This window comes from Chelonoidis abingdonii, chromosome 25 (genome assembly GCF_003597395.2).
Source record: "Chelonoidis abingdonii isolate Lonesome George chromosome 25, CheloAbing_2.0, whole genome shotgun sequence".
NCBI lineage: Eukaryota > Metazoa > Chordata > Testudines > Testudinidae > Chelonoidis > Chelonoidis abingdonii.
Genome location: NC_133793.1, coordinates 5,517,861 through 5,545,641, shown reverse-complemented (window position 1 = coordinate 5,545,641; position 27,781 = coordinate 5,517,861). Strand labels below are relative to the sequence as shown.

Below are 27,781 nucleotides of genomic sequence, written 5' to 3'. Positions count from 1 at the left end.
GAATAAAAATATTAGTTCAGGATGTTTTCCGGCAAGGGCTCCTTGCTCTGGAACATTTTGGCACAACAGGAGTGCATGCATTATCCATGAGTCTACAGTGACTTACCAGCAAAAATAAGACAACAAATGCTGCAAATTCAGTGCATCAGTTTCATCTGCAAAAGACAATGTAGCACGGTTGACAAACTGAGCAGAGATGCAACTTAACGATCACCTAAACTTATCCATTCTTGAGGAGTTGAGGGAAACAAGTTTTTAATATCTTAATGAACCGTAAAGAATCTGATCAGAGGATCTGGTTACAGCATTATAACCCTAGCAGTTAAGGCTGCTGTAGGGCAGATAGAACAGAACTGTGTGTATAGTGTTCAAGTTTTATTTGCCTTGCTGTATGCACAATTTAGTTGAGATAGATGGATTTTAGTTAACCAGATGCAAACACTGTATGAACTCAGTTGATTTGCAAGTCACTTTTAGTTAAACTAGTCCAAATTTGCATGTAGCCAAGCCCACAGGATCATGGGCCAGAGAAGCGGTACATTGGTGCTATAGTGTAAGAAAATGGACATGTTCCCACTGTAGACTAAAGGGACAGCAAACTCATTTGATTAAGGATTGAACCCCTGTTCCCTGAGATGATTAACTCATTACATCACTGGTGGTTTGACAGATTCCAATGACATATTTAGGAGCCAAGAATATAAAGTTAACTGATGTTTCACTGCAATGTTTTATTAAGGAATTTACATATACACAGGATAAAGTAAACCAGGTATGTCTCACTATTTTTGCTCACGCTGATGAAATCTTTCAAATGTAGGCTTTCTAGTGAGGTGGCTGTGAGGGACCAGAAAAACCTGCCCCCTCGGCCCCCCCGTTCTGTGCTTCAGTATCAGAATGTCAAGAAAAAGCTGGGGGTGGGGACTACACAAGAACAAAACAGATATGAAAAAGTATAAATTAGGATGTCATGGTCATTTTAAAAGCGTAAGAAATACTTGTGATGGGCTCTTGGCCCCCTATAAATTAATCATCTTGGTTAGTTCATTAAAAGGGTTTTTTTTTTTGGTTTGTTTTAAATTACATCAACACCACAGATTAGACAGAAAAAGCCACTCCGAAGAAGTGCAAGTTTCACATTCCAAACACAGTGTGCGTCCCATCCTGCGTGACACTCCTGTTGGTCACAGGAGGGGTCTTCAACATGACTTTGGTTCCAATGAAGATTGACTAGCCAAGCACAGCGAGGCCTCAGCTCCAAAGAACGCCACAGCAAAAGAGAAGAACAGAGGTGGCGTGACTTAGGATTTGGGTTGGATTAAAATCCAGTTCCTCAGGGACTTTCCCTTAAACAAAAACCCACCAGAACAATTTTATTTAAATCCAATTCCCAAAAGGCCTGATGTGCAGCCAGTAATGCAATTCACAGCTGCCTCAATCGTCCCTCCCCTGAGATGCCCAGGAGAAGGGGGAGACCATGCCAACAAGAGCATTTGCATTTCACTGTGCTGAATGCAGAGGAGCTGAAAAGTGGTGTTCTGGTCTCTGAGGTTTCCCTGTGGTTTTGACAGTGAAAAGGAAGAGATGGGTCTCAGTTATGGGGAAAACAAAGATTCAGGCTGAACAGAGAACCAGAAACAAACCCTGAATGTCTCATGGAGCACTTTTAAAACAAACAAAAGGCAAAACAAGTGGTCATAATACTGGGAAGGAAGGGAGTTATTTCCACATCTGAGAGCTGATGGTTTGATTGGTTCCCTGGGCACTTCCTCCGCCCATTGACTGTCCATATCCCATCATGCCATTAGCTCCATAAAAGTTCATCCCAGCCATCTGCTGGGTCATCTGAGAAGGAAAGGAGACAAGCTGGGTCAGGGAAACCATTCTAATACACGCAGTCCAGGAAAGGACTTGGTACATGCCTAAAGTTCAGCACATGGGATAGTCCAATTGACTCTTACAGGACTCCAGCACATACTTCACATGAAGGACGTGCTGGAGTACTCTGCTGGATCCAAGTCCTAGAGGGGGAAAAGCGGCGTAACCAAAAGTAAGGTAGGGAGTTTGGTTCTTGCTGCTTCACAGCCGTCTCCAGCGAGAGACTTGAATAAGAAGTGACAGCTCAAGCTAATGTATTTTGCCCAAATAGAAAGACAATAGTCTAATTTTCTAGGGTATCCTGGAGGCTTGGCTGTTACATACAGTCTACAAGACAGAGTGAAAAGATCCTAATTATGCCAGTATGGAAGTATCATACCCTGCCAACTGATTAGGAAGTCAGATGTAACACAGGCAGTGAGGTTTAGAGTGTAAGCCTCCCGGAATATTCATTTGGAGCCAGCTCCCCACTTGGCAGTTCTGGGTGACCTGGTAGTCATGGAATAACTATCAGTGTGGCCTAGACGCCAGCACGGCACAGGCGAGAGTTGTGAGAGCTTTCCATTAGCAGCAACTCAGTTTGCTCCTGGAACACCCCCCATTCCAGCCCTGGGCTAAATTACTGAGCTCTGCCCTGGAACACGTTTTATTTCAGTTGTGAGGTTTGGTGGGCGGGGTTTTACCGAACTGTAAAATGGTTTTGCAATTTGCACCACCACAGAGAAAGCTCTGATGCTAAGCAGGACACGACAAGTGAACAGAATGGGGCTTAGGTGCCAAAACTCCTGACTCTGCCAGTGTCCTAGGATACCCTGGGCAAGTTTTAGTCTTTCCATCCCTCTGTCTGCCCATCTCCAAGAAGGGATCCACCTTTCAGGGTGCTGATATCATTAGTTTCGTGGTCTGTGAAACGTTCTAAGATCCTCAGAAGAAGGGCAAATACTAAACACTGATTTGAGCAGGAACAAATCCCTCTCACCTGTGCAATGTTCCACTGAAGCTGCTGAGCTGGCTGCACACCATACACCGGCGGTGGTACCGTGGCCATGCCAGCGACGTACCCGGCCTGCTGCGCTGCCATCATTCCATTTGGGATGCCAATGACAGGCGTCTGCATGCCACCCACGTATCCAGCCGGGATAGGCATGGGAGTCACCATCCCTGGAGCTCCTGGTTGTGCCATCATTCCTACTGGCGGGGCCATCATGCCGCCAATCATGCTGCTGGGTGGGGCGACACCTGGAAAGCCAGCGTACGCTGCAGGGTATGCCATCTGAGCCGGGGCCATGAACATTGCTCCTGCAATAGGGCAAGAAGGTAAGTGGCTAAGGTGGGAAAAAAAAAATACACTCAATGCGGATTTTTAGGAAACTTGGATTTGACTGACACATGCCTGAGCAGAATTGCCACACACTTATTTGGTATTGCAATAACTCAAATAGGTCCTTTGAAAAGAAATACAGGGCTGGTCGACTGCTAGTATTCTGCAGACTGGAGTTCCAGTTCTGCGCCTTTACTCCGCAGGCCAACACACACAACGTAGATTCAGCATATTCAATCCCTGGGACAAGCTCCTCAGATCATGACGACTCTTGAGCAGGGGGCAGAGCACCAACTGGATCCAAATGTAATCCTGTCCTCTGCTAGGAGACAGGCAGGCCTGGGGAGGAGGGAGTATTAGAGGATGCAAAACGGGGTGAATAAAACTCAAGGACTGGAAGATGCAAGAAATTGTCAAGGAAGGAAGAGGCATCCACAAATAAAAAGGCTCCTCCAGTTAACTCTTAAGGTGCTGAATTGCAGTTGCTATGCAGTGACAATACTGCAGTGCAATACCCTTGTGAAAGCGAGGAGACATCACGAGCATTTGAAATGCAAATACCCCTGTTCTTGATATCAGACCCACTTGGAGGACAGGGCAGAATTCCCCTGTAATTATACTGTCCATGGACGGGGAGAGAAGTAGGTCTACAAACAACTCTCCATCCACAGCAGAACTCCATGATGTCAGTGGGAAGTCTGCACACAGATCAAGGGGCCCGTATGCAGAGACTAAACGGGGGGTTATTATTCAGGACCTTATTATCCCATTCAGTACGCATCAGTGAGAAATATTCTCCCCTTTAAAGTCACTGCTCTATCCACTGTGGTTTCTTTCCCTCTTTCTGTGAATCTTCTGCTCTTCCCGCTTTTCTCCATTTCCTTCCCTAAAACACACACTATCCCTCATGCCATTTCCCATTCCAACCACTAAAAGGATCAGCAAGTGAATAGCTACTGCTGGGAATCAAGTAGAGTTGACGCTCTGATTAAAAGGAGACAAGGGAGTCCACACTCCTAAAGCTGCTTGGCTCACACTTGAAAGGTTTTCTTCACAACCACAAGGGCTAGAAGATTTGTGTTTTAAAAAAGAGCCCAAATATATTCTGCAGGCTACATAAAAACACCACGCAGGCCAGAACCAGCCCATGGATTGTACATTTTACACCCCAAAACAAAAAAGGAATTTCCCCAAGGAATACCTGCTACTTGTAATAGGTCTCGCATCCATCCAAAATGGCTGCACTAGAAGCAATTCAGATCTGTCAGTTTAATGCTCTCAGGACATCCCAACAGTGGCAGAAGCTTTTAGCTCGCTCCCTTCCTCCCCCCGCTCTCCATGATGTGCAGTACCTTGGGCAGGCATCTGAGGAGTTTGAGAACCATACAGGGAAAGAATAGAATCTTTAGAGAGTTGTTTCTTTCCCGTTTCCTCCACTTTACTTCCTGGCTCAGGGAACAGGTTCAGGTTTTCAGGCACAGACCCAGCACTTCCAGCTGTTGGCATAGAGCCAGTAATCTGGGGAGAAAAAGACAACCGTGATAGGCTAATCTGTGTGAACACAGAGGATGAAAACATGCACGTCTTCTCCAGGCTCAATGTAGTCACCTAGCAGTGTCTGGGGAAGTCTGTCACCATACACTACTCACCTTCTTGGAGTCAGAGAGTGAGTTAGATTCCACAGAACCAAAGAGATCTAGATCCTTCTCTAAACTGCTGCTGGGTCTGCCATTTGGGATAGTGCTTGTCACAGGAGCATCTGAGAGACATAAAGGTTAGACAGCTAACATGGCTAGCCAGCCTTCTTGCCAGCTGAGGTAAGACGGTGTGTGGTCCACCAAATAAGCTGCCATGTGCAGTGATTGCAGATTAAGGCAGAGCCCTGTGTGACCCGAGCAGCCCACTGCTTGGCTCTTTGCTTTGCTTCCCCACCCAGCGCAGCAAACGTCCTTTGGGTAAAAAAGCATCCTGCTGCAAGTCAACACATTTGAATGGTATCAACCAATAGGAATCAGCCTCTCTTTAGGAAAAGAGCTGCAGTGCAGATGCAAAATAAAAATTTACTACTAATGATTTAAATCAAAGTTTCCAGCTAGCAGATTTAAATCACTGATTGCAATCATGGTTTGTATCAATCCACCCTGGGATAGCTACCGCCTCCCTCAGAGGAGGTTGCATTTCAGCAGTGCCACATGTATAATATGAAGCAGTCCGAGATACTTGCCAATATGCATTCTTGTACCTTTAAGAAGAGAGCTAAAGTCAAAAAGACCCTTCCTGCATCATTATGTCCGATTTTCCAGTTAGAAAGTTCCCTTCACCATAGAGAGTGGTGGGAGAAGTGAGCTTTAAGGCTGCTCTAACCCAGAGAGACAACAAGTATGCACTGAAGCAGGCAGGCACACTCATTCCCAGAGGCCATCCGGCTATCTACTTCCAAAAAGGTTGTTTGCTTTTCCTTTTTTTTTTTGGGGGGGGGCGGGGAGAGGGGGCCCAGGAAGCAGTGGAGGGGAGGGGGGGGCGGAGAGAGAGAGAGAGAGAGAAAAAGAGTACTTTAGATTGGGAGTATATTCTACCATAAGAAGGCAAAGGATTATGGGCTTAGCAGCTGCCACCTACCTATGGGTATCACATTTAAGACCATTCTGTACCACTCAATACTTTTCAGATTGTTCCAAAGCATGTGACTCTCTTACCAAGTCCTAGCAGGTCCATTACAGGTTCAGTAGATTTAGGGGGACTTTTTCTTGGTGGCTGCATTTCATCTTTTTTTTGCGGCTTAAAAAAAAAAAAAGCAATATAAAAACCCAGAAATCTTGCAGTTGTTCAAACCTTCTACTTAACCTTTGTGAAAAGGGAAAGGATAAGGATTCTGGGCTTGAATTATGACTGCATTGATCCAGTTCAAATTGACAGGGTTACACACTTTGAAAACTGAAGTTAAAGCAGTGCTAAGTCAGGCTCAGTTTCCTACAAAAAGAAGTAAATGAATCTGACAGAGTTCTGTGCTTGTATCTTGAACTGGGATATCTCTTCTGCCACACTCAAGCAAAGTCTAATAATTAATAAATAATAGTACTAGACAAAAGTCATTAGATCTAGTTACTTATCTAAAGAGGAAAGATAGGGCTGTATTGCTAATCACTGCAGACAGAGATCCCGATCCAGCTGTCCCTGGACAGCTCAGTAAAGCTCAGAGTCCCATATACGTTATACCTTTTATGTAGAATCAGCTAGAAAGAAACTTAAAGCTTCCCAGTATTTGCCCCTTCTACCCTAAACTATTGCCAGCAGAGACTTGATGATATTACTTCATACGTGAACATGCAAATCTTGCATCTTCAGAAGACCCTGAGCAGGATCATTGTGGTATAAAGAGGTTTAGTGTAAACACTAGGATTTTCTGAAACATCCTGTTCTAAATCTCCAGAGTACTGTCTTGCATTGTCTGTCTTGCAGTTCATGGGAAGGACAGTCAAGACACACAACTTATCTTGAAAAGAAACCTCCATATTTGTGAACATTTGCCCAGTACGCACTCTGAACTTCAACTGATAACCCATGCTCCAGCTACATGCCTGCAACTACGTATGCAACTTATTTAACTGACAGGCATTATCTCTAAAGAACAGGCATCAGGACTGACAGGCAAAGATGGAGTTTGCCTTTGTCCTGGAAGTAACTGCAATAGCGTTAAGATTCAAGTGGAGCATTTACCCTAATTAGAAAAGGATTAGTCTTGTGTTTTCAGTTTCCATCACTGGATACAATTGCAGGTTTTAACATCAAAATAAGAGGCTTGTGGTATACCAAGAACCACTATACAATTCAGTTTCTTCGCTAGCAAAATGCAGTTAGCCAGATGGGAGAATAAGACTAGATCTCTTGAAAAAGTCATTGTAAGGTTACACAAAATTAGATGTCACATGCCTTTACTGTAAAGAAGGGAGCTAGAATCCACCACATGCTTAATTGGGGGGGGGGGGGGGGGAGAAGAGTAGTGTGGAAAGAAATGGTACAAAAACAATGATTTCATTGTTTTGTGCAACGTAAACTGATCCAGGAGAGATGAGCAGCCCTTATTTGGAGATGAAGTGCCATAAAGCCTCATTTCTTACTGTTAAATTATGGGTCCAAGGTATCAACACAGGGCTATAGTCACTAGATAAACCATCACAAGACAAGAATGGGAGAGAGGAGACAAACAGAAATAGCAACTTGGATTGAGACCTGTCAGTAAATTGTGGGGGAAGGATGAACCCCTCTCCAAGCACCTGGTATTGGCCTGTTATAGATAAGACACTGGAATATACGGAGCACCAGCATGATTCACTGCATTAACTTCTTAATAGGAAGAGAGACTAGAAAAATCTCATGTTTCCATAGCAAGCTGTACCACCTCTACGACACTTGAAAAACACCTGTATCTTTCCAGACAGACCTTTACAATTGACCCATGACAGTACTTCTTGCCTTACCATTTTCACTTTCTCAAAGATAATGGGTTCCAGTTTCTTCTCTGATGCTGACTCACTGTTCCTTTTCCATTTGTCATCTTTTTCTTTCTGTACAAAGAATCACACAGAAGTGAGGGTCAAAGCGCAGGCCATAGCACTGGCGGAAGTGAAAATAAAAACAGAAATCCAGTTTTTCCAAGCAAGTTTGTACTGAACTGCACCTTTTACTGACATGAAAAGCAGCAGCTAATTAGATAACTACTTTGACTTATAAACATGTCCCCTTACCCAGCAACCAATTTTTCCCAGTACCTTTGTTAATAGTTTAAAACCGATTTTGCCATGTGTACACATGGTAATTTAGATCTGTAACAGAGGATACAACTGCAGAATGACCATGAGAAAGTCCCTGCTTTTGAAGAATGAGTCGAGTTCCAAATAGTTAGAATTCCTAACACAAGAGAAATACATCCAAAAAGTCTGTGACCCTATTGAAAAACACAGGTTACTCAGTTGCATGTTGAGAAATAAGTAAAGATGGCCAGTCCTGTACATTTGTCAGTTGATGGTTTTGGAGACAATTTTATGGTAACAAGTAAATTCAGGATAAGACAAAGATATCAGGGGAGTGTTTATAAGATTATGATTGGTCTTCTACACAAGTTCTTAGGAACTAGAGACTAACCCTAAGTGCATTGATGTCAAGACTTCGATCCATGTATTTCTTCTTTTCATATTTGTCTCTGATAAAGCCCTCCACAGCTCTGCAAGAGGCTTGTTAAGGATCAATGACTCAAAGGTTGAAGCTGTCTATAGAGACACACATTAAATAGTTCTACAAAATACATTTTGTGACCACAAAATAATGGCAGTTTAAGGAAGTTCGCTTGCGACAGTAATTTTATTTTTGTTCCTTTAAGTTCGTGTCAAGGTTGTCAACGCTAAATATATTGCTGAAGTGAGTGGATGAAATCAGATCTAGTTTACTAAAGCGATATAAACACACTGCTGTGTTAACCTTCTGCCTCAGCAAGAGAGCTTTGCTGGAGATTAGCTTGTGTCAGCTTCCTGCCACACCAGTCTGCCTTCCTCACCAGCAAACTCCTAAATCTCTACTAGTCTTAACCTTGCCCAGCAGTTAACAACCAGTTCACTGATTGAACTCCAGCTCCTCAGCTGTGTCCCTCCACAGTGCACAGTCCCTTTCACTGTACATTCACAAAAGTTATTAAGTTCATAGCTCCTTTAAAGAGTCAATACACTGCAGCTCACCTGGTGTTTGACAAATACTTACCTCAATCACAGCACAGGTTTACAGTAAAACCAGTTTATCAAACAAGTCATAGGTTTACGTGATACCAAGACAGAAAGGGTTAAAAGCAAACAAAAAGTAAAAATATGCTTTCTAACGCCTAAGACCTGACTTAAGCTACTGTCTTTGCTCAAGGCAGTTTCCTCACCAATCTTCCTTCTCAGCAATGGCTGACTTGCTGTTAGCCGAGATCCACACGCCATCCAAGGTGCTGGCTTTCCTCATCTCCTCAGGTGACATTTTTATTAGAGCAAGTTAAACAGTCATTTCTTGGTCCATTGTGGCAAGATGCCACAGCCCAGTAAGCTTTGCTAAAGACCAGGAACGATACAGAAAGGAGTTAAGTAGAGTTACTAGCAAAGGCCACATTGCACTTTATTATAAACGTCCCTAATAGTTACTCTGTGCAGTTTTCTTAAAGATCAGCATTTATCTTGTCATTTGTTAGCACTACCACTTAGTAGCATCTAACCTGTGCACACATTCCTGCACTGGCAAAAATCATTCTGAGATACGGGATCCCACGTATCTGAACGACTGTCTATCCAGCAAAGAAAACCTCACAGCTGGCTCATGCCAGCTGACTCGGGCTTGCATGGCTTAGGCTATAGGGCTGTTTCACTGCAGTGTAGATTTCCAGGCTTGGGCTGGAGCCTAGGCTCTAGGATCCTGCAAGGTGGGAGGGTCCCAGAGCCCAGGCTCCAGCCCAGAAGTCGACACAGCCTCATAAGCCCTCACTCCGTTTACAGCACTATGACCCTGTGGTGTAGGAGACCTTCTGTAACTTAGTGTTCTGACATTTTCAAAAGGCGCCGAACACAAGCAGCTCCCACCAGCTTCAGTGGGATCTCGGAGTGCTTGGTGCTTTTGAAAGTCAACCCTTCAGTTTGTTAGTGAACTGACAAGGCATATGCCATGCAAGGGCTTCAAGTTGTAACAGACTGGCTTTACTTAATTCTTATACTCCACAGAGCTTAGCAAGGATCACTTAGAGTTCTTCCATTGAAGACAGTAAGGTACCAAATCTGAAGCATTGCACAGAGGTTGTCTAGCTAGGACCCTGTTTCATGGCTGACACTCAGGCTCAAAGATGAGCAGTTGCCCTCTTTGTAGAGAGGCTTTTCATCTTGTTTTTAAGTCTCCTATATTCCCAAGTAGCAAGGAAAGAAAGGATACTGGTCTGTCTGAGGCCGCCTGAAGGTCTCTGACAGGTAGGCTTCATAGAGACGATTTGCCTTTCTGTTTCCCATCTCTTGCATACACTGCAATTCAAAAGAGAGCTTGTAAGCCATTTGTTTCAGCATATGAAAGTTTTGTCATACAGACCTATGGTGCAAGGCCGCCCTCCAAGAGTCTTAAACTCCTCTGTTAAACTAGCAGAAGTATTTTTAGATAGAGCTTTGAAGCCTGTTCTGTGCCTTTGCGGCACACTGAAAACCCAAATATTGAGAGCTCAACATCACTTAACTGGAATAAAACAGAGCCTTACACTTTTGAGCAGTCAGAAGACCCTGTGGATTTGAAGCTTTGTTTCACAGGAGGTGCAGGAGGGATGTTCTCATTCCTGGAGGAATTTCATACTCAGAACGTACAGAAGGGAAAACCCCATCAAGTCACACAGCGTATCCCCTGAGCAGTGCAGGGCTGGTCCTTTCATCCCCAAGACTCACTATTTTCCTTGGGAGACTATTCTGTAACTCAAAGCCTGATGGGTAAAGTTCCCCCTTATAGTCAACCTACACTTCCTTCCTTTTATCCCACACCATTGCTCTAGTTCCACCCCGTGTGGCTCTCCCTCACCAGCATTTACACCCTTCCATGTATTAGGGTTGTGCCTGACTTAGACTGACTTAAGGAAAGACTAAACTTTTCTAGATTGGAGACCTGACTAGCTAAGGCATTATAATGTCTACGAAATAAGCCCTGAGATCCCAATTAAAGGGAAAATAGCTGAAAGACTTGAGAATTATCTTGTGCTAGAGTTTAGGAGTGAAAACAAGAGCTGGCTGAGCAGGGGATTCCTATTGCAACAGCTGTAAGGCTGAGCAAACCCCAGCACGACACACCAGCCATGAGGGAGCGTTCGTGCTAGGGCAATGACACACCTTTTCAGGTCTGGCTAATTTGTGATCTCTTCTGTACAGCCCAAAGTTGGTGAGACAGCCCCAGCGACTAAAACCAGAGACAAGTGCATGCTTATCTAAGCAGTTACTTGTTTCGGACAAATGTTTTAACATAACCAGAGCCTGTTTTTACTCAGGGAAGGAAGTCTGTCACCCTCCCTACAGGCCATTATTTTAATCGCTCAGCTCAATAAAACTAGTGGGTTTTTTTTTGTTTTTTAAACTGCACAGGGAGGAAACTTTTGTGATCATTTTAAAGAAGTCTTTCACTCTCCCTCCACTGGACATTCTCAGACAGTTTAACATGTATTTTAAGATCTACTGAATCCCATTCTGCCAGCGCAACAGTTCTGTTCACATTATATGGCCCAGCTCCATTTTTACTTGTATCTGTTCTTGAGTCCACTGGTCAAGATTGACAGATTTCACCCTGGATATGTGAACTCCTAGATTCCGGTGGATCCCAGCACAGCGAATACAAATGAACACGCCAATATTCCAGGATGCCCATCGTGGCCCTGCAAAAAGGACATCAAAAGAGATGGTCATGCACATGTTCATCCCATTACCACGAACAATCTCTTATGAGAAACTGCACCAAGTGAACTGTGGATTGAAGATTTTGCATTTTCATCTAGAATGGAAATTGAGATTAGACACTAGCAGGGCGTTCTCTTAAAAAAAGACAGGTCCAAGTATAAGACTTAGGGAACAAATGTTTTATGTTTCCTCCTTCCCCCTTCAATCTGGGTTATTTGCGTAATAAAACAGAACTCTTTCAAAGTGAAACCAGAATAATCATGGGGTGCGGAGAGAGGATGCACTGCAAGAACACCCTTTCGCTTAACCCCCATTCTTTTTAAGTGACCTTTTTGATATCTTGCAGCTAGTGTCCAGCCATTAGAGCCACACTGGAGGGTGGTTTCAAAATCTCAATTTAGCATGGAGAGACACAGTCAATGTTACTTAAGAGCCCGATTTCTGTATCGGACTATTTGAATTCAAGTTATTTGACATTATGACTTTTTCCTCTACTCCTGGAAAAAAATAAAAATTTATTGTATGAGATCTAGCCATGTTGCTTAAGTTACAGCAGAAGAAGAGTACAGGACAGTAGTTTATTCATTCTCCTGATTCCAATAACCTGACTGATTCTCCACCTTCGGCAGAGTGAATGGAAGTTAGGGTTGTGATCTGAGAGAGAAGTCGATACACAGTTTACTCTTCAGTCTTAGACAGTTTTGATTTTAGATGCAAGGTTAACATGCAGCTTTCAACAGACAGGAGAGCTCCAAGGTTTGGAAGAAGGGAGGTCATGCTTGGGAAAAACAAGGGAAAGCTTTACAAGTTTAATTTCACTCACTGTAAACTAGAACATTAATCTTTCTGTGAAATAAGCATGCAGATGCATTGCCAAGTGAAAGACAGAGCTTTGTGGACCGCTACTCATCACCACCAGGTGGCAGTCACACTACAGTTCCCATGCCAACTCCCCTCCAGAAAGATTAGCATTTGAAGTTTGACTATCACTGCCAGCATGAAGTGATCAGGCCAGTTTCAAAGCATGAACAACCCCGGAAATAACCTTCCTTTGCTGAGCACAGCCAGTTCTCCAAAATCCACAGATGGACTTGACCTGAGTTCCAAAGGCCTGCTGAATATTTACAAAAGCTCAGCTAGCCTACAGCTAGTTTGGTTTGCAAACTGTACCTCATACTATGCAAATTTACACATCATATCAAGGCTGGCAGGCCAAAAAATTGATCAACTGATACAGGCATGCATTGGAGCATTTAGAGTAGACACCCAGACACTTACCACCACCACCTCAAGAAATACAGAAGCGATAGAAGGCAATAAGGGAAAGTTGTGTAATTTTAGAAAGCAGAAGTGTTCAAGACCTGAATGTACGGTTGCATGCCAATGTAGATATTTTACTATTTAAAACCTTTTATTTTTCCTCCTCTTCTGGTACTTCTAGTAATGTGAATGCTCTTCAAAACTGAGTGTGAAATTTAACAAGTCTGGGCACACAATCAGTGCTACACCTTGGATCAAACTCAATGCCCTCCTTTCCATCCTGAGAATTTTCGTATCTCTCAGGTTTATTTAAGATAGAGTGCATAAGAAAGAATTGGAAGTTTAAAAATAAATCAATTGAAAGATCAGGATTCTGAATGCAGAGCCATTCCATGTTCAAACCAGACTAAATTTAGGATTTGCCTTTTATTGGACCAACCGCTGTCTCTTTCACCAACAATCTTCAGGTCTGAAGAGCTCTATATAGCTCAAAAGCTTGTCTCTTGCCAACAGAAGTTGGGCCAATAGAAGATATTACCCTCACCCACCTTGTCTCTCTAATATTCTGGGACCAACAAAGCTACAACAATGCTGAAAACAAATTTAGGACTACCAATCATACAGAGTTTATTGGCCGGCCCTATAACAAAATGATGGATGCAATACAAGATCAGGTATTTTACTTGCTCATTAAAAGAAAAAAGTTTGCAAATTCTCCTCGCCCTGGCCAAGCAGAGATATGCTAGAAATAATGGAAGGTATCTTCCACTAACAAGTGACCAGATTAGCACCTAACAGATGACAGCTGTCAAAAATTAACATCCTCTACTCCTGAATCTGAATTCCAAACCAGAAGAGCTCTCTGAAGTAGCTTCCACTTGGAATTAAATCAAGCATATAGAAGCAGATCACTGGACAGCTATAAGGCATTTGATTTCCCATTTCTCACCCCTGCAGGAAAACATTACAAAGTAGCCTCGTATACATTAAGTGTTTTATTGGTCTGTCTGAAAGGAGTGATCTTTTTTTTTTAACCCAACACTTCTGCTAGAATAAACCGCTTTGCCAAGCTGGAATAAATATCAGTACAAGCCTGTTTATACAGGGCACAACTGCACCTACACCAAGGGAGTTTGCTGCTTTAACTATGATAACATAGAAGCAAAATTTAAGTTTAGACAACGTCATATACGCCCTGTCCCCCCAGTAGTTGCTAGTCCCCTTTCAATACTTTAGGTGTGTGCAAAACATGGTAGCCATTTTCCAGAGAGAGGAAGCCAGAGTTCCTGCCCTGAAGAGCAGAGAGTTTTAGTCACTGAACTCCTTGCATTAGAAAACTGCAGCGTACATTTTAGATAAGCGGCTCAACTCCATCAAGACATCTGTTCAGGGACAGGGTAATTAACTCCCTCGCATCTGGTTAGAAAGAAGGACTTGCATGCTCAGCAGAGATTCAGGAGGAAGCTTAATCAGAGGAAGGGGAACTCATGGAGAAAAATCCTTCAGAAGATGGAAGTTCTCACCACTGCTAGGTAGAATCAGCCTTCAGGGTTTAAAGAAATGCCGCTTTCTCTGGCCTCCCTATGCCCACACGCTGATTGCTGTCAACCAAGCAGGATAGCAAAACACAAGCAATATGAAGGCATTTATCCCACAGTGAGAACACAGTTTGAGCAACACATATACAGAAAGGAAAGCTAATGTTTTCAGCTAACACTGTATGGTTTAATCAAAGTTCCAAGAATACTGCATAGGAAGTCTCAAGAGAGCAATGGTAGTGTTGACTAAACTACCTCTTTATAAAGGTCATTTCTGGACTTCCTCAGGAACTACTTGTTGAGTTGGGATGTAAACACTTCAATAACGTGAAGTGAAGTGTGCTTTTCACACCCAATAGCCATCACACAATAATGGCATAGAAGCACCTACAGTGCACTATGGGTATATTATTCAGGAAGAAAAGCCTGCAACCTCTTTGCAGTAGATCAGCATTCTGGTATCAGAGAAAGAGGCACTCAGGTAAGTGACTTGCTGAAGGTGTTACAGTAGTCAGCAGTAAAACTAGGAAGAGACCCCTGCAATCCCAGTGCCCAGTTGCCAGATTTACAAGTGCCTCTTATTTAATAAAAACTGTTCCATTTATAGATTTCATTTTTATGTCTCATTTCAGACAATTCTAACTTCGGGACTAACTTTGCTCAATCAAGTTAAATACCAGGAATTATTCAGGGTTATATTTAAAATAGACTTAAACCCATCAGGGGCCATAGTAACCTCTAGTCCCATGGTGCTAGTAAGGCCATTTCACCTTCTATATGATTATACCGGATGAGAATAGAGCGCTCTTGTTGGCACTACCAACTGCAGTCATCTATCTCCCTAGCTCATCATTTTTGAGTTTCATTTAAGAGGTAGGATCAGAAACAGCTAGGACTGGGTATTAAAAAGACAGCCGTCTGCCACCATATTCTGAGTTTCAACTCTGTTACTTCTGGATTTTTCCCGAGCTTGAATGTTTAGAAGAATTTTCTGCTAATTGACATTTTCTAAATTAATACTTAAGCTATAAAAATCCTGTTAGTTGCCAATATTTTTGCTTGGTAGCAGCAGATGCTGTCCTCTGAGGTAACAGAACTGCTTCTTCTCTTTTGTTGCTAAGAGCAGAGAAACTGACAATGAAATGAGAGGAGAAAGTCGCAAATGAAACATCAGGTGTCCCAAGAAGGGGGAAAAAATGCAGGTCAAAAAAGCAAAGCAGAAAGGTCACTAGAAAAACAAAGATGTTTTTCGCCTTTTTAGAACTAAGGCTAACGTTTTGATTCAAATGCATTGTTAGGAACGTTGATGCTCCAGCACTACTGTGATGGAGTTTGAAGCGAACATAGACATCCCAAACACACAAAGATGCACAAATATTTTATCAAACATCCACTGCATTTTTCCTCCAACCCTGCGAAGGCTGCAAAGCACGTGAATGCAGGGTATACACCTTAACCTTTGCTCTTTATTGCATAAAGCAGTAATGGATTAGTCTTCTTGCAAGTTCACATATTACATCAAGATAACGTTAGCTCTTCAAAGGGAAGGAAGATGATTTTGCTCCTCTTGGGCAGAAAGGGCAACGCTGTAAACTGAATGGCTGCAGTGTGCAGGAGGAACTGTCTGCTGAAAGAGCTGTGATGGGTTGACACAGGCAAGGCTCAATACAATGGAAAAAGAGTAACTATAAAAACAAAACATTAGTGATTGGAAGAACACGAGCGGCCGCCGGTCAGTAACAATGCAAGGGCAGCTTAGACTTGCACAACTGAAGCAGCGGCCGGTCACACAGCAAACTATAAAGTGCCAAAGGATATTAAAGTTATGTCAATCAGTGCCTTTCCTTCTCAGGTAATAAGGAGCATGAAAGAAAGTACATGACTTCTTGCTTGGGACAACCCTTATGTTAGCACCAAGGCCACATTTAGGTTGTTCTGAACAGCCTACCCTTTACGAAATGCCGGGCAGAGTCCAGCTGTCCAAACAAAATGGAGTATGAATATGCAAGACTAAGTATATTGCCCTCCACAGCCTCACTGATCCTCCAATTGCAACAGTCACTACTTACTCCTTAAAGGCTAATAAAGGTTTTTGTTTTCAGGTTTCTAATTTCCATGACACTTAACTTTGCAAACATTTGGGGCTAAGGTTAGCCCGCTAACGTAAATGCAAACAAGCCTTGTACTTCCCCATGCAGATTTTTGTAATCATGGGATCAAAAAAAAAAAGAGGAAGTTGCTCACATGAAACATCCAGCTGTGAGAAGATGGTGCAAGAGAATATTTTGTTTATATTCTGTACTTGTAGTCAATTTCAAGAGTGCTGCTCCTGTTTATGCAACTTGATTAGACCTGCAAAAGCCCCTTTATAAACTGGCTCAGAGAATATTACAGAACAGAATTAGGTTCTACAAGAATTTAGTTTTTAGGTAAGTGGAGTATGCAGAAAGTTAAAACTATCCTACATAGTAAAATCAGACTGGTGACCTTCAATTTCAGTTGGGAATTTCATGCTAGAGGCATAGGATTAGATACTTACGAACAACAAAATTAAGACATACAATATTTTGGGATAACGCTTTGCTTCTTCTACCTTAGACAACAACTTTTTGTTTTTAGGGGGGCAGAGGGAGAGAATGCAAAATCCCAGCCCTGGAAGCATGTTGTCAACATAGCCACAAGAATTGCTATAGAGTACCAGTATGCCTCTCCTGCAGCCTTTATCCACCCAAATGCTTCCTACAAATTGCTCTGTGTGCACTTAGGGCAGGGGTAAGCAAACTTTTTGGCTCGAGGGCCACATCTGGGTATGGAAATTGTATGGGGGGCCATGAATGCTCGCAAAAATTGGGGTTGGGGTGCAGAAGCAGGTGAGGGCTCTGGCTGGGAGTGTGAGGTTTGGGGTCAGGAGTGTGCTCCAGCCTGGGACCAAGGGGTTTGGAGGGTGGGTGGGGGGAATATCAGGCTGGGGCAGGCTCTGGGTGGCGCTTACCTCAAGCGGCTCTTGGAAACAGCAGCATATTCTTGGCCAATGGGAGCTGCGGGAGCAGTGCCTGCGGACAGGGGCAGCGCACTGAGCCCCCTTGTTGCCCCTAAATGTAAGAGCTGGAGGGGGGACATGCTGCTGCTTCCTGGAGCTGTGGAGTGGCCCCCAACCCTGCTCCTGGCTGGAGCGTGGGAAGCCCCAAGACCCTGCTCCCCAGTGGGAGCTCAAGGGCTGATTCAATCAGCTGGTGGGCTGGATGTGGCCTGCTGGCCATAGTTTGCCCACTCCGAGTTAGGAGTTGGAGCATTAGGTAAGAGGTCACATTTTATCCTATCTACACCTGTACAATCTCATTAGTGTCTTCTGTAATTCTGGCGAAACTAGAGGCAGAATTTGGCCTAGTGTATTTATTGCAAAAGCCCTTTAAAAACCACATTAGTAAGAAAAAAACAAACATAAAAAAAAGGGGGTTCACATGAATAATCCAGACAGAAACTAGAGAGATCAACACTAGATTGTAAACATAGTTCCTTCAGGTTGGCAGAATTACAGCCACCAGATAGCTGTAAAACTTTAAGATCTTAATGAGCACCTGCTCTCCTATGCACAAAGTTACAACCTGGCTGCACTATCATCTAGTATTATACAAGGAAGCCTGATGCCATGATCAATTTTAATTTAGTGTTTTGAGTAAATTTAGTGTTAATAGATGTGATGGACTTGGCACCTGTTTGCAGTAAGCCTGGCTCTCTCAGATGCTAAGTTTCCCCCATATACTATCCTGCATGGCCTCTCACATGCTCAAGTCCCTGGAATCTCCTAAATGGAGACTGCTAATGGTTGGAGGTAGAGAAAGAATTAAGGGGAAAATGGACAATTTGGCATTATGCTGATTAGGGAAAGGGAACTGGATCAAAATGGAGTGAGATATGGCTAAAGGAAGCCTGTCCATACCCACTTATCCCTGACTACGCCCCCTCCTTTGATAGCTGGGAATACTATAGGGCCTCATTCTTGACCCAGGGATGGGTTGCAAGGAAAGCCACCTCTAGGCATGAACACCTAGCTTGCAGGTATCTCTATAGTTCATTCAGTCTTTGGCAATCCCAGAAGAGGGCACCACAGACCCCAATTAGTCCTAGGTGTGAAGGGGGATGTGGACCACTCGACTGACCAAGTTTCCCGTAGGATAAAAAGCTACTCCTAGTGGCATGGATTTGAAGCCTTAACCTAGAGAGGGTTAAAGGCTCCATGTCCCTTTACCAGTCTTATCAGCCATTCAGTGCCCAGCCTTCATCAAAATTCATATTGACGGCAAATTAAGAGTTGTGCCAGTTTTATAAAAAAATCCAACTCCAACCCCCTCCTTCACACACAAAACACTGAAGCACTATCCAAGTGAAAGAATTGCTTGTACATAGGATTTTTGCAGAAGGCTCCTTAAAAAAAAAAAACAACCCCCCCCCCCACCTCTTTAAAAGCACCCTAGCTAGTTAAGTTTCACACACATTTTACTAGTTTTTATCATTTGCCATAAATGAAGAATGCCATGCAGAGGGAATTTTCATTTTTAAAATCCTAGAGGGATTCACTCTTTGCCCTCCTCTATTCAGCATGCAGCCGCTTATGCAAACTTCCTCTGTAATAACCCTGAAGGCATTTATGAATAAGCAGAAATTGGCTGCAGAGAAGAGGAGGGGGAGAGGGAGGATGAAGTAAAATAGATGCTTTCATGGGACAGGAAGGAGAAAGCTTAGCTATTCAACTCCTAATGAAATAATCTCTGTGCGCACAATTGTTCAACTCGCAGGCTCCCTGCCTGCAATTACTCCAGCAAAAGGACAGCTGTAAGAGGGAAATGTGCTGCAGGGACTGAATGATCCATGCCAATGCTACTGCACGTGTTGGACTAAGATATCCTGCAAGCATCTCCCTCGACAGTATGTGTGGGAGAGACTATGTGGGAAATTGTACAGGCAGTGGAACAGAACCCAGTAAGAAGACACCCACATCAGCTAGTACAAGCCATCGCTGGTAGCCAGCTGGAAACTTTCAATTGAGCTGGAACTGAAACTCCCTCTCCTTGTTTTCCAGTCAGCCAACTGATGAACTGTAAACTATTTTTCAAAGAGTCCCCAGTACTTTCCACTGACTTATAATTTCTCTTCTGGAAGAGATATTGCGCAAAATGACTTACTGGAATTCACTCCCTTTAGGGGAAAGTCATGTTCCAGAAGATACGTTATGGACTGTAGCTTCCTCTTGGGTTCCCCAGGCCGCACATGAAGACACTCACACTGCATCAGTCTGGTATGCAGTACAGTCTGTTTGCGCAAGGATCTCAAGAATTCGGTCACTGTTCTACAAGGGCAGTCAAGGCAATCTCACTAGTTTCCCACGGAGGTGCTAGATGAGTACACTATGTCCTTAATGCAAGCCCATTAGAATTTAGGAGTCACCCTACATTAACTGAAAGAAACACACTGATGGGATAGCTCAGTGATTTGAGCATTGGCCTGCTAAATCCAGGGTTGTGAGTTCAATCCTTGAGGGGGCCATTTAGGGCTCTGGGGCAAAAATCTGTCTGGGGATTGGTACTGCTTTGAGCAGGGGGTTGGACTAGACCTCCTGAGGTCCCTTCCAACCCCGATAGTCTATCCCTCCCTCATCTATGGCTAGCTGGTTTGAAGTATGATGTGATCCATGGTAAACTGAGGTAGTGACTCAAAATCCAGATATTATAGAACTGGAAGGGACCCTGAGAGGTCATCTCATCCAGTCCCCTGCCACTATGCATTGCACAAAGCAGAATCTCAGCTCCTGTTTCCTCTTGCATAAAGAATGAACTTGCTGTTATATGAAGAAGCTAAAGCAGAAGAATCCCTGCTGGCAATGAGGTGTGCCAGGGATACTTTGGAGACTGAACAATAGGCCTCCGAGGAAGCTGGCTAAAACATCTAGAAGCTTGGCTTTAAGAAGTCACTCTCAGTGCTCTCTTCCTTTGCAGGTCACCTCTAAAAGGTTTTTTTTATTTAATTGTACAACTGTCACAAAATGTACGTACCGGCACATACAGCATCTGCCCACCATTAGCAGGATGATACAAGACTGAATGAGATTTTACTCAACCATCAAAAGTTGTTCCAGGTGCTAACACTTCGGAGCACTGTCTTATGCCAACTAATCGAGGAATGACTAGTTTACTAGCATCATGAACTATTTGTTCCACCCCAAATATCGTGTAGGGAGCTTAGGCACCTGAGAATCCCAGTGACTTTCTAGGCACCTAAAAGTTAGGCACCACAGCGCTCAGCATAGCCAAGCCTAAATTAGTTTGTTTACAACAGGCTAGATTTACAAGTGTGTAATTCACTATAGTTTAACAAACACAGACGTTAAGAAATTGAATAAATATATGTTAAACTATAAAATTCCTTTAAGTGTACAGATATATGTATTCTCCTGGTAAGTAGAGAAATACCAAATTTAGTTGCAAAACAACATACTTTTAATAGTTATACCCATGAGAATGAACCTCTTTAGGAAAACTAAGTACAAACACAATATGAGATTTAAGAAATCCAATGATTTCAATCAGATTTTAATCCACCCTAGCTGGATCTAGTGTCAAGAAGGGCTAATGGGGAGAGCTGGCAACACAAAAGTGAGATTTAGGGCTTGTCTGTGGAATTTATAGCATGCACCAGCAGGATCTATACAGGCCAGTTAGAATGTGCACCAACGTGTTGTGCGCTAATCCCCACCACACAGCTGTGCGTTACTGCACTGTGTAGATGAATGGTAAGATTCCAGAGATGTGGCTTTCCCATGGACTAGCTGTATTTCTCATGCTGCATAAACTAAGCAAGTCCCATTTCTAGACCAGATCCTTATTTGCACATACATCTATCACATTTCACACCTTGTTGACATAAGGAACAAGGTCTGGGAAGACAGTTACTGCACAGCTGCTAATTTGAAGGTAACTCATTTGTTTTCTCTGCTGTTTATAACCTACATCCTAGGTACTCCACCATCCCCTCCACCAAAGAAAATTCTTCACAGAAGTTCCGTGGTGTTCAGATTTGTTAGTGTTAACACGACAGTTGGTCAAAAGTTTCCCTGGTAACATGAGAAATACTGGTAACATTCTGTCATGAAGAGCTCAGCCCACAACTACAATTTTTGCAGAATCAATCAGAAATATTAAAAGAACTCTGCTCCACTGACTTATTCTTTATTGCACCTGTATTTATCTAATCTTATCAGGGTAGGGGAGCTGACAAGTAGTAATTCTGGCTTTCTAAAACAATTGCTAGTACAGCCAGGAATCCCTCCCCTCGGCATACATGCACGTGATCATGTCCAATAATGCATCAGATTTTGTATAACTGAAGGTCTCAAGCAGACAGAGCCAATGACATAGTTTATAAAGAGAATCTTGAAACAAGACCAAATTCCACCAGTTACCAAGACTGAAAAAAAGACAGGTCTGAAGCTGATAACCAACCAGGGGTTAGCGATGCTAGAGAGTTTAGTGGATAGGGGTTATGCATTTTTTCACCTCAGAAGAGGCTTCAAAAATTTTAGACCAAAAGAAGTGACTCAATTAGTGGAGAAGCTGGATTAAGCTGTATTCATAATTCAACACTTCTGCTTCATTTACTTGTCAAGTGGCAATAGTTCCGTCTCTTCCCAAGTATTTGTGCATCTAGTGAAGCTATGCACTAGGCCTCTAGCGTCACTATATAGGGATTCAAGCACTCAGAAGTACACCTCTCTGGAAAGATTTTTAGCAGCTCACAGGCATGTGTCTAGTGCTCCCAACACACCTGTAGTAGTCACATGTGTGTTTGGAGGTGGTTGGCCCAACTGAGCCATACAGGTTCTTTTCCTTGCTATTGCAAGTGGAGGGAAGCAAGAAGGGGCTGTTGCAGTTCAGACATTTTTTAGTAAAGATATCTACTGTATTAGGAATGTAGCTTCTTCCTTTGATTTTAACTCTCATCCAATGCAGCCTTCATCAATAAGGTCACTGAAGCTCTGAAGACAACACATTGTTGGTGTGTGTTTGAATTCAGATTTTAGGACACTGAGGCTGTTCAGTGACTTCTCCCCTGCTCAGTTCTGGTGCCCAGAACCACAGCTGTCCCTAGCTATTCGGAAGGGCAACTGCCACCCACGTCTAGCTCAGCCTCTGCAGCCCCAAATTGGAGCATTTTCAGTTATTCTGTAGAGACAGGCATGAACAGTTCAATCTGGGCACAGGAGCTGCTCAGTACAAACAGAATCAGAATTCACCTGCCAAAACTCTAGCAAGCTTCTACTGAGTCTGCATTAAGTTTTCAAGATGACAACAAAAGGCAAGTTTCACATCCTTGCTCCAAAGCATGGAATTGCAAGAACTTCTCAACAAAAGTTGATTTTTTTTTAAAATGGTTACAGTGTATTTCCCTAATCTTGTTCTTGGAAACAGCTGAAATGTTTTAGCTAGAATTCCCCCCACCCCCCACCCCAAAAGGGCAGCCTTAGGCAGACATCTGGTATGGAAGAGTTCAGCACAAACTGTTTAAGTTTGGCAAAGTTACCAGCAACTGAAAACAGGATCTTATAATGGAGAGCATCGTGCAACCTTAACAGGGGGTGCTACTAGTTTCACCTATAAATATAGGACTCTGTCTCTAGTCAGAGAGGAGAAAGATATTACAGCATGTTCCAAAGATCAGTTTCTTTTCAGGCCCATTTTTTTCCCTGTCCTAAATTTCAAGGGACATACATGAGATAACCACTATTTCTGATCAGTCTTTCCTTCCAGACTAAAGTTGAGTTATGGAGTTAGCTTTTGTTCTCTCTTTAGTCTTGATAACCTACGTGTATTAAGAGGAATTCTCTCTGAAGAGCAAAGACGTAGGGGAGATAAACACCTTCACAAAACCACATACCAGTCTGACATCTCAACTAATTCATTGGGCTGTTACTACAGTAACCAACCACTATTTTTACTTAAACTAGAGTGCCAGTTTCATGGAACCAAGCAGAGTGGTGTATTTTTACAAAAACTGGGCACTCAGTCATTTGTCAAACTGGGCATCATAGTATTTACATCGTATTTAAATGTTGTATGAAGATGACTTTAGCCATCAAAATCCAGCAACATCAATATCCCCCATTTTAGAGATGGAAAGACAGTCACAGTGACTTGCCCAAGGTCACAAAGTTAGAGAGAGATAAGATTAGAAGGCAGGATATTTCTGTCTAGATATACACTGCTCAACGTATTGTATCACACCTGCCTCTATTTCTTTCCCCCCAGGTTTGCATAATTAATGCATTTGTATGCAGCACAGAGATACGTTCCAGGTTCCCAGGTCGCCAGACCTCATTTCTGAACGACACTGCTGCTATCTCGAACACTCCTCTCACCATGCACAGCTACTTCCAAAATAGTTTCCCCTCTAATGCTGATCTTTCCATACCCTTTCAACTGCAACGATGGCCATTCCAACATTCTCTTGGACCCATATCTGCTGCTGCCTACTCAAACACAAGAGGAAGGCAGACCTCTCATTATAACTGTGTCCCCACTAATACTGACAAAAGTCTGTTTAGCATATAATGGCAACTGCTAGAACAGTAAACGCTGTTGAAAAAAAAGTGATTCTAAGAACTCTTTTCCTACAGAATGATCTTGATCAGATTTAGCTTTATCTGGAAGAGGACAGCGTGTTCACACGAGTTGTAATGCTGTACCTAAACCACTATTATATCTATTTCATTCCATTGCAAAAAATGATGCTCAGCAGGCCACCATAAATTCTGCAGTTCTGAGTAATTTTAAAGTTTACCATGAGTGGATTTGCTCATTTTTTTTTCATGTTTCTAACCCTGTCATTTACAGTGATTGTAGAAGAAGCAGAAGCACAGAAGAGGAACACATTCTCGATTGTTCAGCTTAAGATGCTGCAATTTCAAAGGCAGAAGTACATTACAAAAATGTCATGCAGGGGAGACTTAAAGAATACACCAGTATATACCCTACATACATCAAGGTCAGATATCCTCTTTCCACTTAGTAAATGTTATGGGTTTAAATTAATCCAAGAATTCTCCACCAGTTTCAAGCATAACATGTTATAAGAATTCAAAAGAGAATGTTAACTCACTGCAGGCAGCTGTAATTGTAGGCAGGCAGTGCAGATCACTGCATCTGCTATTCAATTCTGTGTAAAGGTCTGCTGACGCAAGTCCTAACACACAAGAGGAAACTCTGGAGGGCTTATCTAGTGCCTCATCATGCACACACATAGCAGCTAAAGACTGTTCTTAGGGAACCATAGGTTAGTCCTGTCTTCACCACAAGCAGCTATTACACAGGGCAATTTAAAGAGAAAATGCCATGCACATTACTGTTACTGAAAGAGGAAGATCAGCTGTGATTCAAGCAACTTTAGACTGTGGTTTAGTAGGGAAATTCCATCAATCAATAAAAACCCCAACATATTTAACATTAACAGCTGTTTGCCAGAGTGAGAAAAACTTATGAAAACTGACTGCCACTTCTGGTTGTACTTTAAGCCCTCTCCTTCAGATCTGTCACCACACCTTCACCACTCTTGCTCCATCCACACTTCAGACCACTGTCTTGCCTTCTTTGTCTTCCTAGCTCAATGACTTCACCCTTCATCCAATGCCTTTAACAGCCTCCCAACTAGCATTCACCAAATTCCATCCCTTTCTTTCAAAAGTTATTTGAACTACTTATTCCATGAGTCATTCTAGTTATGACAAAGATGTACTTGCTTTGTAACTCCATATTGTTTTCCTGCCTTGCACCAGTTTTAGTTTCAGCTTTTTAGGAGAAGGACTGGTAACTTGTTTGCCACATTTCACCTACTACAATGCTGCATCTAAAATCCAACACTGGGCTCCTGCACTGCCCATGCCAAAAGTACAGCAATTAAGAAGATATTGTGAAGGTTATTAGACTCTTTACCTTTATTACAAACACTACTTGATATAGTTAGAATGTAGATATTTTAAAATCTTACTTTGCATACACTTCTCGGCTTGTGAGTGCAGGGTTATTAGTTTCTTTTCCTGGTTCTTGTGTATTAGCACAATATTTGTATTGCTAACACTGCAAGGCAATGTTTAAATACAAAAGAGAAAGCTATTTGAAATATTAGAAACCAGTGAACATTTTCCATTAGTGAGGCTTAGAAAAAATACATAAGAACCCCATTAATTTGAGCCCAATAACTGGACAGTCAGTCACTCTATAAGCAATATGAAGAACATAAGCTAAGTATGTCCATTGAATTCCAATAGTTAATATCAAATTCTAAGGACAGAAAGAAGCAAGATCTTTCAAAATAGGCTTTGCAAGTCAAGTGCAGCTTTTAACCAACACCTTTAACATTCTGCATTTGTACAGCACATTTAATCAGCACTGTGTGTACTTAAAAATCCCCAAGAAAAAAGCCTCTGTCTTGTAATTCTGGATGAGGAAATACCGAGAACAGAGAAACCCTGACCTAGCTCTGTATGTAGATCTATTTTATGTTAGTCAAGGAATAACGCACAGGTAAAAAAAATTTGCATCTAATTGGCAATGAGTCATACAAGAGGGTTAGACTTCAAAACAGAACTCATGGCAGAGCTCCCATAACACATAGGGGAGGGGTACTCAGACAAACCAAAGGAGGAGTGTGGGGCAACCTTAAACTGATGAGTGGATGCAGCAGAGTTGCATAATGGTCATCGCTGGGGTACTCCACTGTGGAGGAACCTGCAGTTCTGCCATCAACGATACCGGATCCAAGGAGCCTGTGGGAAAGATGGGGACTGGAAGAGTAGAGGGGAAAAGTTTGGGAGAGGGAAGAGAGTCAAATACAGTATCTGCATGTTGTAAAAATTCAGCGTTAAGCTTCAGAGAGTTAGAAATGCATAGACGCTCCTTGGTTAATTTAACAGTGATTCTCAGTGCCCACATTTACCACCTATAATAGCTGGAGACATTTAACATGGACTAGTCCAACACAAAAAGGTTTCCAGTCCATTCAAATCATGGAGCCTGTATTATTGCCTAGACTAAGACATCCCTCACACACTTGTGCTTCACAATTTTACCCTCAACGTGACAGTTGTGGGGTTAAATAGCTTTCGTATCCCCACACTCCTCAAGCCATTCCATCTCTGTTGGTCAAAATGTTTTGCTGCGTAGGCAGGTCAAGCACACAACTCTGGGTTTAGTGGCCATCTAATTACAATAGCCCAGAAGACCCACAGCAACAGCAGCAGTGCACGACAGATGGAAGAAACCTCACCTGATTGTCGAGGAATGTTTTAATGACTTATTTATTAAAAAAAAAAACGCTTATAAAAGAATGACTTCATAGTTGCAATTCAACTTAAGTGGAAAAAACTTTTCTTCCCATGGTTTCAATCTGGCAGTCCAGTAGGGAGACACAGCTTTTGAGTAAACCACCACACAACTGTTCGGGAAGCAGACCACAGCCTGTTTTGGCAGCATCCTTTTGACATAAGTATACCCAACTGTCACTCATGCAGCAAGATGGGAAGAAATCCTGAGAAATGGGGCTTTTGGGGGCAGAGCCATGTGGGCAGCATCGAGTGCAATGAGGTGCTGGTCCAGAATGGGGTCTTTGATAATTAATATTAGCACTGTGGCCATGCCTGATAGCTGCTGGTGTGTAGCCACTAAACCCAGTGACCTAGAGAAAACGCTAGCAAGGTAGAATCTACATTTAATCTTGTGATTTGGTATTTATAGCATGTCATGATCAACAGTTATCAGTCTGATATGATGATCTCATGTCACTAAAGCCCACACATTTGTTCAGAAAGAAACAACTCATTCCCAAGCTTCCGCTGCCAGAAAGCAACAGCACAAAGCTTTATTTTAAAAGAAGGGCGTATCTTGTTCGCTTCCCCCTCAGATCCACCAGTTTGATTCAGATTAAAAAGTACTCAGGGTACATCTACACTGCAAAAAAAATCCACAGCAGTGAGTCTCAGAGCCTGGGTCATTTGACTCAGGCTTATGTTACAGGGCTAACAGCAGTAATGCCGACTTCCCTGCTCAAGCTGGACCATGGGCTTTGAGATCCAGCCTCCATGTCAGGTTTCAGAGCCCAGGGACAAGGCTTAGCAGGAACATCTACACTGCGATTTTTAGCCCCATAGCACAAGACTGAGTCAACTGATCTGGCCTCTGCGGCTAGGTTTACACTACAACTTACTTTGGTATAACTTATGTCACTCAGAGGTATGAAGAAGCTATTCCCCACTCCAGCAATGTAAGTTACATTGACCTAAGCCCTGATGCAGACAGTGCTACATCTGT

At 42.8% G+C, this 27,781-nt stretch overlaps 1 protein-coding gene across 2 annotated transcripts; it reads right to left on the bottom strand.

Moving 5' to 3' along the window:
• Positions 1–711: 711 nt before the first annotated feature.
• On the bottom strand, positions 712–26,279 carry SMAP2 (small ArfGAP2). Of its 2 annotated transcripts, XM_032802666.2 has the most exons (11): positions 26,134–26,254; positions 25,464–25,552; positions 11,476–11,609; positions 10,145–10,230; positions 8,342–8,420; positions 7,678–7,764; positions 5,896–5,977; positions 4,849–4,958; positions 4,552–4,717; positions 2,858–3,177; positions 712–1,845 (listed from the first exon to the last, which is right to left on the bottom strand). In XM_032802666.2, the coding sequence occupies exons 2-11, from the start codon at positions 25,468–25,470 to the stop codon at positions 1,720–1,722; spliced, it is 1,197 nt and encodes a 398-aa protein (XP_032658557.1). In that variant the 5' UTR covers positions 25,471–25,552; positions 26,134–26,254; the 3' UTR covers positions 712–1,719. The 2 variants fall into 2 exon arrangements, with proteins under 2 accessions (XP_032658557.1, XP_032658556.1); XM_032802665.1 differs by lacking the exon at positions 25,464–25,552 and having other exon boundaries at positions 26,134–26,279.
• Positions 26,280–27,781: the final 1,502 nt, after the last annotated feature.

What these genes read in the sequence shown, in the direction of transcription:
- SMAP2 (XM_032802666.2), bottom strand. An exon ending in CACTCTCTGACTCCAAGAAG is followed by an intron (nt 4,718 to 4,848) that starts GTGAGTAGTGTA and finishes TTTTCTCCCCAG; the next exon opens with ATTACTGGCTCTATGCCAAC. An exon ending in TTCAGTGGAACATTGCACAG is followed by an intron (nt 1,846 to 2,857) that starts GTGAGAGGGATT and finishes TTTCCTTCTCAG; the next exon opens with ATGACCCAGCAGATGGCTGG.